Genomic DNA, 16,880 nt, shown 5'->3' with positions numbered 1-16,880 from the left:
TTATCACCCAGCTCTGCTATTGAAAATGTCCCCAATAATAACATCTCTACTGTTCATATGGCATGAACAGTGGAAATGACTTGAAATGGAAATTCTCTTAATATCTTAATGAGTGCTTGCTTTGACCTTTGACCCCTGGCTGAGCCATTATCTGTAGTCAGGCAGAAAACAAAGAGCAAAGATGTCTGGCCCGAGCAGGCTCAGAGTTCAGGGGCTTGTTTGTGTATTGTAAAGCCAACAGAGTTCCTCCGTTCTCTCCATCCTGGAGCAAGACTAGCCTTTCCTGTATGAAGCAGGCTGGGAGGGGGGGGGCATAGAAGTCTACTGCTCTACATTGCTCTTGTTGGGTTTGGTTTGGCACTGGTCTGGTTTCCTCTTTCCATGCTTCTCTTTTGTCCTTGGACTCGTGAAAGAGAGTTCACGGAAGCAGTGCTCATTGTTCCCATTCAAAGGGTCTCTGACAGAAAACAACACTGGCTAACATGCTGTAATGGCAAAATATATGGACGCAAGTGGTTTCCATTAGAATGTTGTTACCACACATTACAGTCGCGTGATTTCACAACGTACATTTACAGTGTACAAGAGGGAAGACTTTGGATCTGTGATGGAGGAAATGAACAGTTCAGTAAAAAGAAGAAAACTTAGACTCTGTGTTTAAAGTCGAGAATCTTTCAAAGGCAGGGCTGTAGCACTGGAGACCAAGACAAGTCTGAGATGCTCTCTTATATTAAGGTATATTTCAAGAGCAGAGCTGTTGCATTCACATCTGTCTTGTGATTGCTTTATTGACCTGGACTAGTCTCGACCTCTTGAGTGTACTTGACTCAGGCTCTTGGATGTTTTGGTTTGACTCAAACTTGTCACAATATTTGGACTATTTTGACTAATCTTTGTCTCTGTTTCATAGTGTTTCAACTTAAATTTGTTAGGGTCTCATGGGTGTTTTGACTTAGACTAATCTCAGATTCTGAGTGACTTTAACTGGGACTGATGTCAGTCTTTTGGGTATCTGTCTCAGTCTAATGTGTGTTTTTACCTAACCCTGTCTTGGTCTCCTGTGTTTTGACTCAGATATGTCTTGGTCTTTGTCTCCTGTGTTTTGACGTGGACTTGTCCCTGTCATGTGGGAGACTTTGATTTGTCTTTCACACACATTGTGAAAGATGACAAACTATGATCAGTACATGTGGACTGGAGCATGCCTTCCACCACAACTCTCTGCCAAGTCACGTTAATCATTTAGGACTCTGTGAGTACCTAATCTGATACAGTGACCGTCTCAAAAGGCAAAAATATTGTGCAGTCTGATTCCTTGATCTCACATCTGTTCACACTGTGACTCATCTCTTTGTGACAGGTGTGAAGCAATGACAAATGTGAGGAAGTTCCCATTGTTTCTAATCAAAATAAAACAATTTAACTGTTGTTTTTCCCAATTATAGTAAAGTGATCTTCTGCCTCATTTCGACAAATCACAGTCAGGGAAAATGCTGCATTGGGAGTTAAGGAGAGTAACAGTTAAGGAGTATAGGTGGTTTAGAAAGAACAACCAGAGTTCAAAGAAAGAACGTTTCTTCACTTTCACTTTCTTCTAAAGGCACAAATAGATACATGAGCAAGACAGCATCCAGACATGCTAAGAAGATACCAAACTCAGGCTCTTACCGGCTCTTCCTCTGAGTGCTTGAAAGCAAACAAAAGTCAAAGATTAGTGGCAGAATTCAATAACTGCTGTATCAGTTTCTATCCTACTTTTTGGATCACTGTTTAGTGAGTTTATTACAGTTTATTTTAGCAGACACTAGAGTCCTGGTACCAGACAAAATCAGCGTTATATCTTCGCAGCAGATTGGAGGCTATAGTGAGTCGCTATCGGAAAACGAGGCGACAGGCTGATGCTAGCTGGTTAGAAGAAAAGGGGTGATAGAGACAATAGTTAACCTCTGGAGACAGCTGTTGTTGAGTAAAGGAATGAAGTTTGATGCCGAACTTGCAACGTTTCTTCTAGACTGGCAAATAAGCAGCTGCTAATGATAACATTAGCTATGTAGCAATAGCAACACTTACAAATAGCTCCTTTAAATGATTATCCACAATTCAGAAGAGCTGGATAAAGCACAAGAGAAGGTTGACTTTTCTTTCATATCCCATCAAACAAATGTATCTGGATGTTTTCTATAGTATTCTACATCATTGTGTTACAGTGCTGCTCTCAACAGTATGCAATATTAAATTCCATAAACTTTTGCTAAGTCTTGCCTGAATGGAAGATCACATTCTTGGAAAAATGGTGACAAAATACAGTCTCATTACATTACAGTTATGCAATATGTTATCAAAACATAAACACTCAGAGATTTATTATCCAGGACACACCAAACCTCTGAGTCATAGAAAAAGAAGAAAAAAACCCCAGAGAATTCAGATATTCCACTTGCTGGTTCTCATGAAAACCACCTTTCTGTTTATATTTCTGAAACGGAAAATCCATCTCTTATCGGCTCTAGTCCATGCCAGCCCTCCCTTTCCCTCTGCACTTTGTTAGGCCCACGTTAACCCCCATCTCTCCTTACTACCCAGGAATGACTGTCCTCTGATATGAAAGGACAACAGGCAGCTGGTGAATGGACTGATACATCAGATTTCAAATTAGTAGTTTTTCAGTGATAAGCCTTTGACAGTCTGACTCTGGAACCACTGTATCTAAATTGATGTGAACTATTGTACTCATTGAACTGATATGATTGCTTATAAAAGGAGAATACATGTTTGTTAGTGAGCCTATAAATAGTGACTGTAGTGCAATTAGAAAAGTGCAGTTGTTTGAATGGCATGACCACCCTAAAAGAAAAACATGGAAATCTTTAATGATGACAAACTGTCAAACTAAACACTTTTCAATACATGAAGGTGAAATCCTAAATTGAATAAATATCAGTAACAGAATTAAAGTGTGCCTCAAGTCAAGTGCTGATATGATTATACAGCAATTTTGAAACTTGATTAAGGGTTTAAGTAATTCATCAAATACTCAGAATAATCTCAAATGTTTTTCCCAGCTTCATGTCATTAATTTGGACTGTTGGTTAAGACAAAACTAGCGACCTCAAGGAATTTCTAATGAAGAGTTTTCACGATTTCTGACATTTTATTGGCTAAAGCAATTAACTAATAAAATTATTTCAACAATAAAGAAATGAACCTTTAGCAGATCTACATGCATCACTCCCTATTTCTACTCCTTCTAGTATATTTATTTTCAACTCTTTTATTTAGTAGCAATTCTGAGTGAGATGAATTTTGCACTGCTTGCACACAGTTCCCTACAGAAATGTGCAAATTACAATGAATCTTTTGTGTCTGTATCTAGTCTAGATTGTGATGCTAAATGTAGTTAGCATCGCAATCCAGTTAAAAACTAAACTAAATGAAGGTCTGGAAGAGGAAGGAAGCTTGAAGTTGACGTTTGGTGATGTTTAACGGGCTCACCTCATCTCCTTCCTCCGAGTGCTGGGAGAGCTGGTCGTGGTCCATGATGCCAGCCTCGTCCTCTGTGGGCCCGTTACCCACCCGCACTCCTCCGAACTTCTGCGTGCCCTGTTGGGTGAGTCCGGTGCATGATGAGGACACGCCTGTTTGCTCTAAAGACTGCTCTAGATTCTCTGCAGGGGTTTCTTCCCTCTTCTGGGACTAGATACAAAAGCCACAAGAGCTGTGTCTAGCTTAAAGCAAGCCTTAGGTTCAACGCTTTCTTCTTAATTTGATTTCATTTTTTCAAGTAAAACAGGGCACCCAGTACAGTGACGGGGGTAGTCAAACATGACATTTTACTTTTAATAAATAAAAAGTAACAAAAAATTAAAATGTTCAGTGACACAATCAGCTACTGAAATCTTGGCTAGTACAATAATATTTTTTTTACAGACTAAACCTGTAAATTATTAGATTAGGAACATCAATCCTTTACTGGAGGGTAAAATAATCTCACTGGTTGAGTTCACCCTCAGCAGTTAAAGACTTTACAAGACATAGAGACATTTTTATGAAGTACAACTTGTAACTGTGAACTTTAAATGGCAGGTAGGAAACTTTGGTCTGAACTACAGTTGCATATCATATTTAAAAAATTAAATATTGGTATTGTGTTAATCCATACAAGTGTAATTGTTCTTTTTGTGTGCTGTTGCACAGTTATAGTTATAGACTCTCTTTCCACCTCCCTACACTAATTTTTGAGTCGGCAAAAAAGAGACGAATCACACAATAAACAAAGTTCAAGAATTTGACTGTTTTTTCTTCTTCATATTTTCTTTTAAGTTTTAATATCTTTACAGTGAATTGTTCTGGCGATGATAATCATGTAGTGAAAATCTGATATTATGACAGCTGTAGTTTAAAGTGACTAAAATAAAAATGTCCTGGTGGTTCACTGAGCTACCAGCTACATCCTGATCTAGTCTGGTTCTGTAGTTACCGCTCTGTTTTTATGTGCTTGTCAGCAGGTTAGCTAGTTCTGGTGACTAATCTGGACCTGGAAATCATAATAAATAGCTATTTTGATCATTTAATACATTAATACTGCATTGAAATAAAGTATTAATCAACATCAACATTAATGTTTGCCATTCAAGTTGTTCAAATTATGTAGACACTGACAGGAAGACAGGTGAAGACAAAAACTGCTGCCTCATGAAAAATGCTAACATTCAACAATCAGAGAGTGATAAAATATTGCTTCTACCGTTCTAGAAAGTGGTCAGCTAAGGTAAACTAGCCATTTTGAAAAACAGTGCTTCAACTCGTGATCTTTGAGCTATGGCACCAGTCTTCATTTTGTCAAAGAAAATTATTGATGACCTTTCTTTTACACAATGAAAAAAGGAGAAAAAAACAAAATAAAAAGTAACTCTTGAAAACAAAAAGTAAATGTATTTGTTGACAATTTCATCAACAAATAACAGACAAATGATCACCTGAAAGATGGATGAATGGATAAACTAACTACTGTTGTAATGCAAAGTACTATTCAATAATTTTCATGTATAATATTTCATCTTCAGATGTCGATTTAGCTGCTTGACCTGTTGCACTAGTGAGTGCAATCTAGTCTTGTCTTTTAGTAGTAATTTCTGCAAATACAGTTAACTAATATTAAAAAAATCAATAAACACTGACTGGCGATCCATCTAGAAACTGCCAGTTATCAATATAAAATTTACAAAGCTATAAATATCATTCAACAGCGAATTGACCCTAACTCCATTTAAATGGCCTTCATTTTGATGGGGCTTCATTTCTTTGAGGTTTAACACAACCAGTGAGAGCAACCAGAGCTCGAGGCCGCTGTATCTCATGCATGTATTGTGGTAAAATTCAGGTAATAAATATCTGTTGGATATATATAAATATACGGGGAGAACAAAAGAGTAAAATACACTGTCAGGGTGCCCTCAGTCTGTCAAGTATTTCTTACAAATTTCCCACCAAAATAACAGCATTTCTAAGGCAGGCTTTAAGCATTTTTCATGGCAACACAACCAACCACGTTACACAATGCAATGAATGGCAGAATAGGAGTGAAAAAAAAAGGTTATATCAAAGGTTATATTTGTTATTCATCAAAGGTGGCAGTAAGGTTATAGGCGGGGTCAGATCCACATACCAGGTGCTTTTTCCACAGGTGCTGACGCCGAAGCACCATAGTTTTCACAATCAGCATACAGGGTACACATGCAAGGGCAATCAGCACCAACAAAACCTGGATCCCCATCTACAGATTCAAACAGAGAGAAGTTAACAAGGTGTTGGCGATGTGCAGCAGTGATCAGAAGAACGCTAACCCCCCGAACATCCTGGTCAGGCCTGAATCCTGAATCTCACTGCTGGTGCAGGAAAACCACACAGCTGATTTTGTTTCATCTTTGAGTCTGAGGTTACATGGAAGTCATGATTACCTCTACGCCAACACTAACTCAAGCTGTTGAAAGAAGAACAGACTTTTCTGCTTGGATGTTTCTAGTGGTTTTGATTTTCAATTCCAACAAGAGGAGCAAATCAACACTACAGCTGATGTTGATAAATTGTTAGTGGGACTGAACGGATGTGACATCTAGGATAAACCTCCCTTTGGCTGCTCCGTTCCACTGTCTTTTCCAATTACTGTCATTGCTTCAAACGAAACAAAAACAATCTCTTAACAAGGGCTGGGCAATAGAAACAATATAAATAGTAAATATGAGAGAAAATTAATAAAGAAAACTTTTTGCCATGTCAGCCATATTGTCAGCTGGTGAGCTTAATGGAAAACTTCTATAAATAGGTAGATTGGTAACTATCAGGTAACTAGTTGTGCAAAAAACTTCCTCAATAACATTTCCCTCTGGCACTGTATGTAACGAGAGTGACTGTGCTGGAGTAGAGCCAAAACAATGAAAACCATATCACTGTTCTAATACTTTGTGACTGTCCTGAAGATCTGACGAGCAGATTAAAGTGTACTACAGTAGTTTGAAAGAGTGATCTCTGACCTCTCTGGAAGAAGGTAAGATTCTAGAAAATAAAGTATATGTAATTATTATTGTGTGTTTGTTCACTATGAGCACCTCTCTACCGGTGCTCAGCTATGTTAGTGCAAGAGGGAGGGGTAGGAAGCTGGGAGAGGCAGAGGGGAGGAGGAGGAAGGGAGCACCTGTCCCCTGTAGAGGGGCTTGTTGGTGGGGTCATTGTAGTTGAAGAGACACATGTTGATGAAGTGGATGAGCAGGCTGGGAGCATCCTTGGAGGTGAAGGCGTCGTAAGCCGTCCACTTGTAGAAGACCAACAGAACGAGGTAGCCAAACAGGCTAGACATGAAGACGATCTCTGGGATGAAGCCCAGGAAGATGTTCAGTGGCTTCTTGAAGTACCTGGGGTGCAGTGACGTCAGTTACCAACACAGACAATAACTCTACTTGTTGCTGATGAGGTCTGGCATTTGCTGAATAGTTTTACTCTGCTGATTTTGCAATGCAAAATGGAAATATCATTAACCAGCAGGCAGTGGCGATCCAGACTATTGTCAGATGTTACAATTTACACATGTACCCTGAATGCCTCACAGGCAGACTGTCAGTAGAGGCTACAATTTACAGATGTTTCCTAAATACCTCATATACAGGTAATCAGTAGACGCTAGCTACAGCAGACATCATCAGGTCCCCCCTTTACAAGGGTTTTGGGGCAGCAGCAGTGCACTGCATAGTGTGTTTAAGGGGGTTTATATTTGTCATTGCAAAATGTGCTAATATGAGGGGCCATTAGGGGAGCCTTTTCTCCTCGGGGACCACAAGTATTTGCCTGGTTTGCCATGTGAATGTGACGGGAGTCAGCCAAGAGTCGCATTCTGACCAACCCTGATCATGTCCCAGTAACAAAATATGGAAATAGTTCGGAATTCAGCTCATTGTTTCATCACACTGTGTCAGATAAATAGAATTACCCTATTAATTACTAATGAATGCAATCAATTACTCTAATGTGTCAACATTCAGCAATAGCCTTGCAGAGTGTAGCACTTACAGGTGGTTGAAGAGACTGAGAGACACTCCAAACAGCATGTGGATGACGCCCAGGACCACAGACATCTTCATCTTGAACGAGTTGAGGAAAGTCAGCTTGTTGGTGGCGACATTCCAGATCTACAGAGACCACACAGCAGGTTCAGAGGTCTGAAACCCAACCAGAGAAACCTGACTGCTCCTTTTTATTCTTGTTTATTCCTATAAGGCTGCACTGATATGAACATGCTGGAAGCAGTTTAGAATAGATTATTTGTTATTATTCGTTTTTGCCACTCTGACGTAAGCCCATTGGGTCAGCACTTGTAAAGCCTCAGTTTTACTTTAGTATACTTTTATACTTTAGTTAATTAGTTTAAGGGCATAACACTAAAATTTGGTAGTACACATTCATTGTTGGTATGGGTCTCTTCCTGAGAATATAGTATATTTTTAGCATTAGGTTTACAAGCCAGCAGTAATGTTTGCACTGTAGTTCTAACCAGAGGAAATAACTAACAGCTATTTATTTTTGTTGTTTTAGTGAGTGTGCAGGTTTTACCGGGTCGATTCCCAGTGGATAAGGCCCGTTGAACACACCAGGGACAGCTGGGTCTAACTGTAGAACTGCGTTTCCATCAAGTGTCTCAAATCTGGGACAAATCAACCATAAACAGTACAGAGATGAGATGAATAAAATCACATGAATGTGAGTGATACAGTAGCTGAATGGATCTGTAAGAAGGTTCCTGCATGATTATGCAGAATTTAATGCTGAACTATTCCTTTGATAATTTTTAGATAATTTAAAAAATCAGGCATTGTGTTCAACTTCATCTGTTCTTTAAAAACACTGTATATGACAAGGTTAACTTCTATATAAGTGCAGGGAGAGTTGGCTGACTTACGACCAGTTGGCTCCTTTGGGGCCAAACATGGGCCTGACGCTCCACCCAGAGCCGAACATGTTCAGAGACTTGGAGAAGCAGTCGTTGTAAATGATGCCGGTGTAGATGGAGAAGATCCCCATCAGGAGGATGATGTAGCGGCCAGCAAACACCATGTTGAACATCTACAGAGACACACAAAAACTTCTTGCTTCATATGTTTCATGTCTCCAACATGTGTATCAAACTGTGAATCTTTTTATCACTGTATCACTTGTTTACGTGTCTCACTGTACCTCATTGTCGCTCTTCTGGGCGAGGAGGCGACTCTCTCGGATGACCAGGTAGAGGGCAGCACAGGTCATCAGCACGCCATGACCCATGTCACCAAACATCACCGCAAACAGGAAGGGGAAAGTAATTATGGTGTAGGGAGCTGTAACAGACAACACAGAACAAGGCCCACACATGAGTCATATGCTGAGTCTCTGCCATACAACTGAATTTTAAGCTTATACAGGTTAAATTTATAACAAACCTAAACATGTGTAACAATTCATATCGCAATCATAATAGTTAATCAATGAAGCATAATATAATTATAACAAACTATTGCAATTACAGAAATGTGTAAAGGAAACTGGAGACTAGTGCAACACATTTCTGATTATAGTTCACTATACATGAGCATGTGAGGAAGGTGAGAAAAAACAGTTGAGTTTCAGAGTTGACCAGTTTGGAGGAAAAAGATTTTCCTTGGCAACAAATTTAGACTGAAGGTCACAAATTCTCAAGTCAACCAAACATCTGCATCTTATCATGTCCTTATAATGTTGGTAACATGGTCAATTTAGCTATTACAGTGATATATCTTTATATATATATTTATATATACATCTTTTTATTTTCTCTGCCGCCGAATGTGGTTTTGTTGCTTGACAAGAGCTTCAGCCATCATTGTGTTTACAGTACAAGAAGTTATAGTACGTCTCTGAGCAGCGCTACGTCTTCAGGACAGATTGGAGGCTGCAGTGAGTCATCGTAAAGTATCGTAAAGTGAGGAGACGGGCCGGGGTTAGCTGGTTAGCATGCTAACTAAAGTAGAAGAAAAGATGTGATAAAGACAAGAGTCAACATTGATGTTACTTTCCACCTCTGGAGACAGCTGTTGGTGAGTAAAGGAATGAAGTTTGATGCTGAACTCACAGTGTTTCTTCTAGATTGTAAACAGCTGTTTACTTGTTTGTACTATGTTTGGAGTTAAGTCATATGAGATCATTCCGATGTGCCCTTCCAGAGGCTACGTCCCCAAGACAACCAATTTAGGCATGCTAGCATTTGATTGGCTGAAAGGGGAGAGGTTGCGGTGTCCCTACCAATGTTGAGCCCAAACCTACGCCCTTGCCTGTGTCTAATGAAAGCCTGTCGTCAAATAAAAACCTTTTGACACTCAGTAATTAGTTTTGCATGATGACGGGTATGAAGGAGACAAACACTGATGACAGTGCATCCATTTTCATACAGAAGCCCCTTTATAGATTTCAAAAAGCATATTCGTATTTTGTCCCTAACTAAGACTGCATTTTTTTGTCACTGTACTATTAAAAGTAGACAGTTAAAGCACTGATATGATGACGTGATGAATTCACATAGAGACAAAGGAATTTCTGTATAACCTGGATTAATCTCCCGGTAGTTCCCAATGCCGTAGGCGTCAACGATGTTCTGGAAGCCTGATGTGAACTTGTTGGTCTTGTTGAAGGTGGGTGGGGTCTGCTTGGTCTGCATCCTGTTTAGGATGGATGGCACCGTAGAGCCGCTCCTCTCCTGGCAAACAAAGCCTCACATATCAGTCACATACTGCCCATACTGTCTTGTCTGTCATACCTACTTCATGACTTAACGTTACCTGATGTCAAAAAACATCATTATCCAGGTGCTAAACTCTCAGCAGTCTGTATGTTACTCAGACACTAGGTTCTCCTGTGATTTGGATCATAGGGGAACGTATGAAGACTGAGCTCACTGTGGGTCTTAACAGTCTGTTCCTTTGCCATCACCACATATGTGACAGCTAATGCTAGCTAGATCTATTCTGTTTCATACTGCAGGACAAACATTGCAGTCAGCTGCCACTGACTCAGCAGGTGTCAAAAAACTATGAACAAAAAGAAACATCTTGTGCTAATGTTAGCAAGCTAAGCTAGCTAAGTAGCTTCATTTTCTAAGCAGAATACAACGACTACTCAGAGGATCAGGGCTTACAGTAGATGCTGTTTCCATAGAAATGTGCAAATAAAGGTTTATCTTATTTCATCCTCAGTATAGTTTCTATTTTCAAGTTTAACTTTAACACAGCTAAACTCTAATAGAGACTCATAATTCTCCAGCAGCAACTTAATTGTGTTATTTCACAGAGCTTAATTGACCCGTATGAACTGCTGCTGGAATCAAATCCGGCCAAAATAAAAGTATAAGATATAAAAGATTTAAAAATAAACTTACCGTCCCTCTACGCAGAGCAAACTGGATGGAGTCCAGGTCCGAGACAGGACACCACACCTCAGCAATCAGACACTTCTGGGTGACGTCGATGTTGCAGAGGTTGAGGGTGTGGTAGATGGCCTTCATCTTCCTCACCTTGATGAACCACACCCGCATGGTCTTTGAGGCAGCCTGCAGCACACGCTGACGGTGGTCCTCTGTTTGGTTCAGCACCTATAAGAGCAGATTTGTTTCAGATGCTAGATCCTGTCCAGTTGACAATGGATGTTTGGATGGTGCCAAATGTGACAGTTCTACTGGCCGACCTGAGGTGAGGTGCAGTGGTAATCATGGTGCACAGACTGCTGGTCTGTAAGTATGTTCCATAGAAGTCACCAGAGTATTGCACCAGCTCTATTTTAGCTTCATGTCAGATAGACTGACTTCTATATCAAGCCATACAGTAGGTACATACAACAGTAAGAGATCCTGGTGTAAGCTTTGTTTTCTCATAAGCACACATTGTTTTTGTCACATCTCAGTTGTGTTACTTGGAAAAGTAAAACAAACTTTTAAGACAGCTTAGAGGCTGTTGAGACAAGACGTTTGTTCTGTGACTACTGAGCCAGCTCCAGCTCCATCTGCTGATGTATCCAATAGGGGAAATTCATGTGTCCAGTAGATCATTAGTAATAATAATAATAATAATAATAATAGTTAATAAAAAATAATAAACAATATTAATTAAATTAGTCCACTGTCTTTGGCCGAAGTGTTCTACAACCTGATGGCAGTGGAAACAGTGCAGTGTCATGAGACGTTTGCTGCTGTAGCTGCTTCTCTGTCCTGCCAGAATGTTGTGGAGAGGATGGTTGGTATCGTCCAAGATGGCCTCCATCTTACATTGCATTTGTCTCTCAACAACAGTCCTGAGTGAGTCCAGACTCCTGCCAAGCACAGACCCAGCCTTTTTTGACCAAATGTGGTCAAAAGCTCTAGAACAAGCATGTAAGTGTACCTTGATTTGAAATGGTTTTGTCAGCTGCTGTTTCCAAGATCAATAATGAAAAATCATGACAGCTATGACCTTGTTTGTTGGTCACATTTCCAATCGCAACCAATGGCATTATAGCTATATGACAAACCTGAAAGCAGTCTATGACGGACAAAATTTTATTTCTCTGTTTCAGCTCCTTTTTTTTTTGAAAGGACATACACAAAATCACTCCCAGGATACTGGCTGAGTGATTCTACCATCAGGACAAAGTGGGGAAACTGGCACATAAGAATACAGTATGGCTACAGTTTTATTATGAGGATGGGGTTGTTTTATTTCCTGTTTGAAAAAAAGGCCCTCTACTTGGTGCAACTTGGTGACATCGACAGCACACCTTGACTCTGTATCGCAGTTAGTTCATAATGCTGATCATATCAGAACCACCAATGTATTTTATCTAGAAGACATGTGGGTTGGGCCAAGGTCACAAAATAATTATATCATGATCAAAACTTCGTAAAAAGTAAGTACAGCTATGGCCCCTCTGGGCTTCTGTAGACTTTAATTTGTCATACTCAGGACACAGCAATGCCTGCTGGATCTTCTGTCATCATTCTATGCCACTGACCTTTGACCTCTTTAGTACTGGTTGCATGTACTTTAATGCTTTCGATCCACAGATCCTTCAGTTACATGGCTACACCCATGGGACCTCCTCTCGATCAGAGTGTGAGCTGGATGTTTAGAATCTATCTGCACTATGATGCAGCTGAACTGGTCACACTGCACTGGCTCAGGCCATGTTTATGCACAGAATTCCATTTTCTATATAATTCAGAGTAAAATGCTCTATTGTAGTAGAGTGTACCACATTGTCTGTGGTTGGCCGTGTCAGGCTGGAGCTGACCTCTCAAGCAGAGCTGAGGCTTTTTTCCAGGCTTAATAAGGGCAAACTTTGGGGGAGCACAACTCTAGACAGGACAAAGGTCTTTCACAGATAAGAACTAATGCACGAGAAAACAGCCATCTACACCATGAGGGCTTTTTCAATTTGATTGGAAATAAATTTTATCAAGGAAAGCCAAGCGCAGACATCCTGCTGTGTTAAATTAATGTCTTGTTGTTTAGTGGGCAGCAGTGGAACAAAGACTACAAAGATGCTTTGAAAGAATTATTCAATTCAAAAAATGAGCTGTACAGCTAATGGTTATGTGGCTTATACAATAAGCAGGCTTCACTCCAAGGTCAACTCCCCTCCCGCTACTTTATTTTTATTTTCAGTTTATTTGTGTGAGTCTGACCTATCATCTAATGTAACACCTATTTGTTTGGTTTGCTGCAGTAATGCCAGTAATGGGAGGTAAAGTGACAAACATACCATCTGGAGGTCGTCAATGCGGCTGTTGACTCCAGCCAGCATCTCCTTCCTCTCCTGTGGGGTCTCTGGACACGGGTAGAGAGAGGCACGGAACCTGGAAACATAAACCCACCAACAGAGTCACCTCACAGTATCTGACACGTTCATTCTCCCCCACTTTGTAGCCTAACACAGGCTTTCTGTTATAAATGTGAGTTGAGCAACAACCACCACAGCTAGGTCACTGGTACAGTGCCATGACCTGCAGTTCTTTAAAAGGCCAGTTGATATAAGCTCATATGAATATAATAATATGATGTCATGAATATCACCCTCATATGTAAAGTTTTCTGCTTGGTCGTCCAACCTGAACTGTTCCCAGGGTCAAACCTCTCAAACAAAACACATTGTTTTCTAATGCCTATGATGGCAACACGTCCTTGTGTTTACTCATCTGAAAATACAACATTCTAGGGCTGCACAATTAATCAAAATATATTATGTAAATTGCAATATGGCCAAGTGCAATATCCAAATCACAGAAGCTGCAATGTTTTTTTATAAAGGTAAAATGTGTCACAACATTCCATAAATGAAGCATTGCGGTACAGAGATGCCTCGGCCTACGAATCATATTCTCTTGCTCTCACTTTTAACCTATATTTAATCTAGTCGAAATTTAACCTAACCCCTAAATGAACCTATTTTGTTGTTATACCAACTACAAAGTACCCATGTCATGGCTTATAACTAAACACATGAAGGTCAGCACTTCACATTTCAGGCATATGTATATATACCAAGCATAGGGGAGCTGTATAAAATAATCAAGCACAGCGATGTAGCCAGTAATAACACACATGCCAAGGAGTTTGCAACAAAAGAAGAAGGACAAACCTCACCAAACATAAATCATATTCACAAAAAAGGATGATGTGAAGTCTTCAATCAAGCCAGGCGGCATCAAAGTGATAAGAAATGATTGGATGCCTGAAACAATAAGACATCCAGGAGGAGTGAGCAGGTGTCTGCTTGGCTGCGTTGTTGTGCTTGGTGATGTTATACAGCTCACCTGTGCTGGGTTGTATTAAATTACAGACTGAGGAAAGGCAGCTGCCAGAAACGTCCCTGCAATGCATGAATAAACAAAGCGGAGAACTCTCCTACATCTGACTTTAGACTGTTGCATCTGTATAACCTGTACAACATGGGTTTGAGTGTGTGGATTCATTATTAAGTTATAACTAAATAGAACCATTAATTTCATGTGTCTGAAGCCAAATGTTCCAGCTTGCCAGTCAATCACAGAGCTTCTGTCCATAGTGAGATCTGTACTTTTGCAGAAAAACACAATGGAGACAGGCAGAGGAACAGCTCTGGGCTCATTTGTAAAACCTGTATGTCAGTGATGTTACTTTGTCTTTGTCCCTTTTAATTTCCTTCTCTTTCTCTCTTTATCTTGCATTTTCATGTAGCCTCAAAATGCACTTTACACTGAAAACACGGCAGCGCAACATTCAGCTTAAACATATTCTTGGCTTCTAACTTAAAATGACCTAAAATGACGACTAACTAACAGTAGCATTAAGTGTATGTGACACCCACCCCTCACAGATCTTCTTCACCCTGTTCTTCAGCTGGTCACCTTGAAAGAAGATGATGAACACTGATTTGTGGACTTGGTCTCCCTGTTGGAAAGACAAGGTACAAGAAAATACTTATATAGGCTACCTATTTATAGGTCACTGTTATGTATTTGGTTCCAATGTCTAGCAATTAGCCAATTCCCTAAAATTCTGTGTGCTGACCGTGGCGGGGTCCTCCAGAGGGTCCTCGATCTCTGCCTTCCTTAAGAAGACGTTGCCACGACACACCCTCCACAGCATCCTCTCGAAGGTGGGGATCCTCTCCCTGCTGATCACTCCAGCCACAAACCTGTGCAGACACAACATAAAGGAGCTCAGAGGAGACACTACTGTACTAACTTAGTGAGCCTTTTGAGTAGCACAAAATATTCATATATATATATATATACACATATATATACGTACATACAAAATATAACTTAAAAAGCATAACCCATAGTTTTGCTTTGTTGCTAGGCAACATCTAGTGGTCGTAGTAATTATGACAGTAGCAAAGGGAAAAGTGCAGTGACGTAGTATAGAGAGAGACAAAGTCCACGTCAGGAGGAGGTTGTGGTGGATGGATGAATGTGAAACAGGAGAGTGGTGTTCGATTCCCGTGTGAAACCAGCAGTTTATGTTGTTTCTATTATCTATGACCTTTCAACAAAGTTAATCCCTTTTTTGTTTTGTTGCTCTTGTAACCATGACAACAAACATTGTCTAATGTTGAGGAAGTACTTATTTTAACCCAAATCACCATCTTTTCCTAAACCTAACCAAGCCATGATTGTTATTATAGTAACCATGGTGACAATTGGTATGCTGCCAATCGGTATGCCGACTGGAAAAATAATTTAATTTTGACATCACAACAATGTTAAATGAGTTTTTATGTGATTATGTCATCTGTCTGATGAAAGATGCTGTTTAACTCATTGTCTGACTGGACAATAAACTTGTCGAGTAAATTTAACCAATTTTTCAATTCAGTCAGCCACTTGATTAATAAACATCTTGTGATAAACATTTTCACACGTTTACTAATTACAGCAGTTTCAAAATACAGCTCATATTCATGTGCTACATGTGATTATTTTACCAATTGACAAAAGAATAGAAGTGTGTTTATCAATTATATACTTTACCCCAGTCTGAGCGGGGCACCACGTCCCCCCTCACTGCCCTCCATCAGAGCTGATGACTCCTCCAGCAGGTTGGGATCCTCCATCTGTCACAGAAAGTTTTAATTTACTAAACCTACTTTATAATCAAACAACACATGGACATCTACCTTTATACTATACGGACCTTTAAAGCATACACTGTTACATACACTGCTCTGTGGTATTACACTTTGGAATAAAACTGACACATAAGACTTTCAATAAACTAGGTTCACTGATGGTGTAGATGGGATGGGTGGGTGCTGATGTGAGTGTGTATTTGTGTGTGTGTGTGTGTGTGTGTGTGTGTGTGTGTGTGTGTGTGTGTGTGTGTGTGTGTGTGTGTCTGAAAGGGTGAAACACACAAACCTCATCAAAGAACTGCTGTGTTCGACGGAGGATGTGTTTGAGCTCTGTCAGCTCCAGGAAGTTCTTCTTCAGGGCCTCCTGGTTGGTGTTGATCTCCTTCAGTTCATTCTCCAGCTTTTCAAAGGTGGCCTGCCAATCACAAATCACACACACCCACTGTTATAGACTGGCTGTGAATATGCATCACAAACATGGATTGGCATTCTAACTTTTACATTTATGTTTTTCATTCTTATGAATGGACTGATGATTGATTACCTCTAGATCGATCATGTCCCTGGGAAACGGCACCTCTGGATTTTCTCCAGTGTCCACAGTTGGGATGTTGGCCTTCTTGATCTCTTTTTCAACAAACCCTATACAGCAGAGAACATCATGTTTGAACAAATTCCCATATTTCTCCAGAAAAGATGAAACACAAACACATTATAGAGAAACATCTGAACTACATTGACTG

General features: G+C 40.0%; 1 protein-coding gene across 2 annotated transcripts in view; it reads right to left on the bottom strand.

Moving 5' to 3' along the window:
• The window catches only part of LOC111237072 (V-type proton ATPase 116 kDa subunit a-like), a 35,270-nt gene that overhangs the window by 15,732 nt on the left and 2,658 nt on the right, over positions 1-16,880 (bottom strand). The window contains exons 4-19 of one of the 2 annotated variants that reach the window (XM_022766030.1): positions 16,682-16,779; positions 16,424-16,552; positions 16,037-16,119; positions 15,072-15,198; positions 14,869-14,951; positions 13,285-13,378; positions 10,931-11,143; positions 10,102-10,252; positions 8,722-8,861; positions 8,447-8,610; positions 8,101-8,191; positions 7,561-7,679; positions 6,692-6,908; positions 5,666-5,773; positions 3,493-3,693; positions 1,669-1,686 (exon numbers count right to left, since the gene is read on the bottom strand). In XM_022766030.1, the coding sequence (XP_022621751.1) occupies positions 1,669-1,686; positions 3,493-3,693; positions 5,666-5,773; positions 6,692-6,908; positions 7,561-7,679; positions 8,101-8,191; positions 8,447-8,610; positions 8,722-8,861; positions 10,102-10,252; positions 10,931-11,143; positions 13,285-13,378; positions 14,869-14,951; positions 15,072-15,198; positions 16,037-16,119; positions 16,424-16,552; positions 16,682-16,779 (2,036 nt within the window). The remainder of the gene's footprint in view (positions 1-1,668; positions 1,687-3,492; positions 3,694-5,665; positions 5,774-6,691; positions 6,909-7,560; positions 7,680-8,100; positions 8,192-8,446; positions 8,611-8,721; positions 8,862-10,101; positions 10,253-10,930; positions 11,144-13,284; positions 13,379-14,868; positions 14,952-15,071; positions 15,199-16,036; positions 16,120-16,423; positions 16,553-16,681; positions 16,780-16,880) is intronic. The other variant, XM_022766031.1, reaches the window with a different exon arrangement.

Source organism: Seriola dumerili, unplaced genomic scaffold (assembly GCF_002260705.1).
Source record: "Seriola dumerili isolate Sdu_G_001 unplaced genomic scaffold, Sdu_1.0 BDQW01000807.1, whole genome shotgun sequence".
In the NCBI taxonomy this organism is placed as follows: Eukaryota; Metazoa; Chordata; class Actinopteri; order Carangiformes; family Carangidae; genus Seriola; species Seriola dumerili.
Note: the sequence above shows the minus strand (reverse complement) of the source record. Positions and strands in the feature narration are given on the sequence as shown.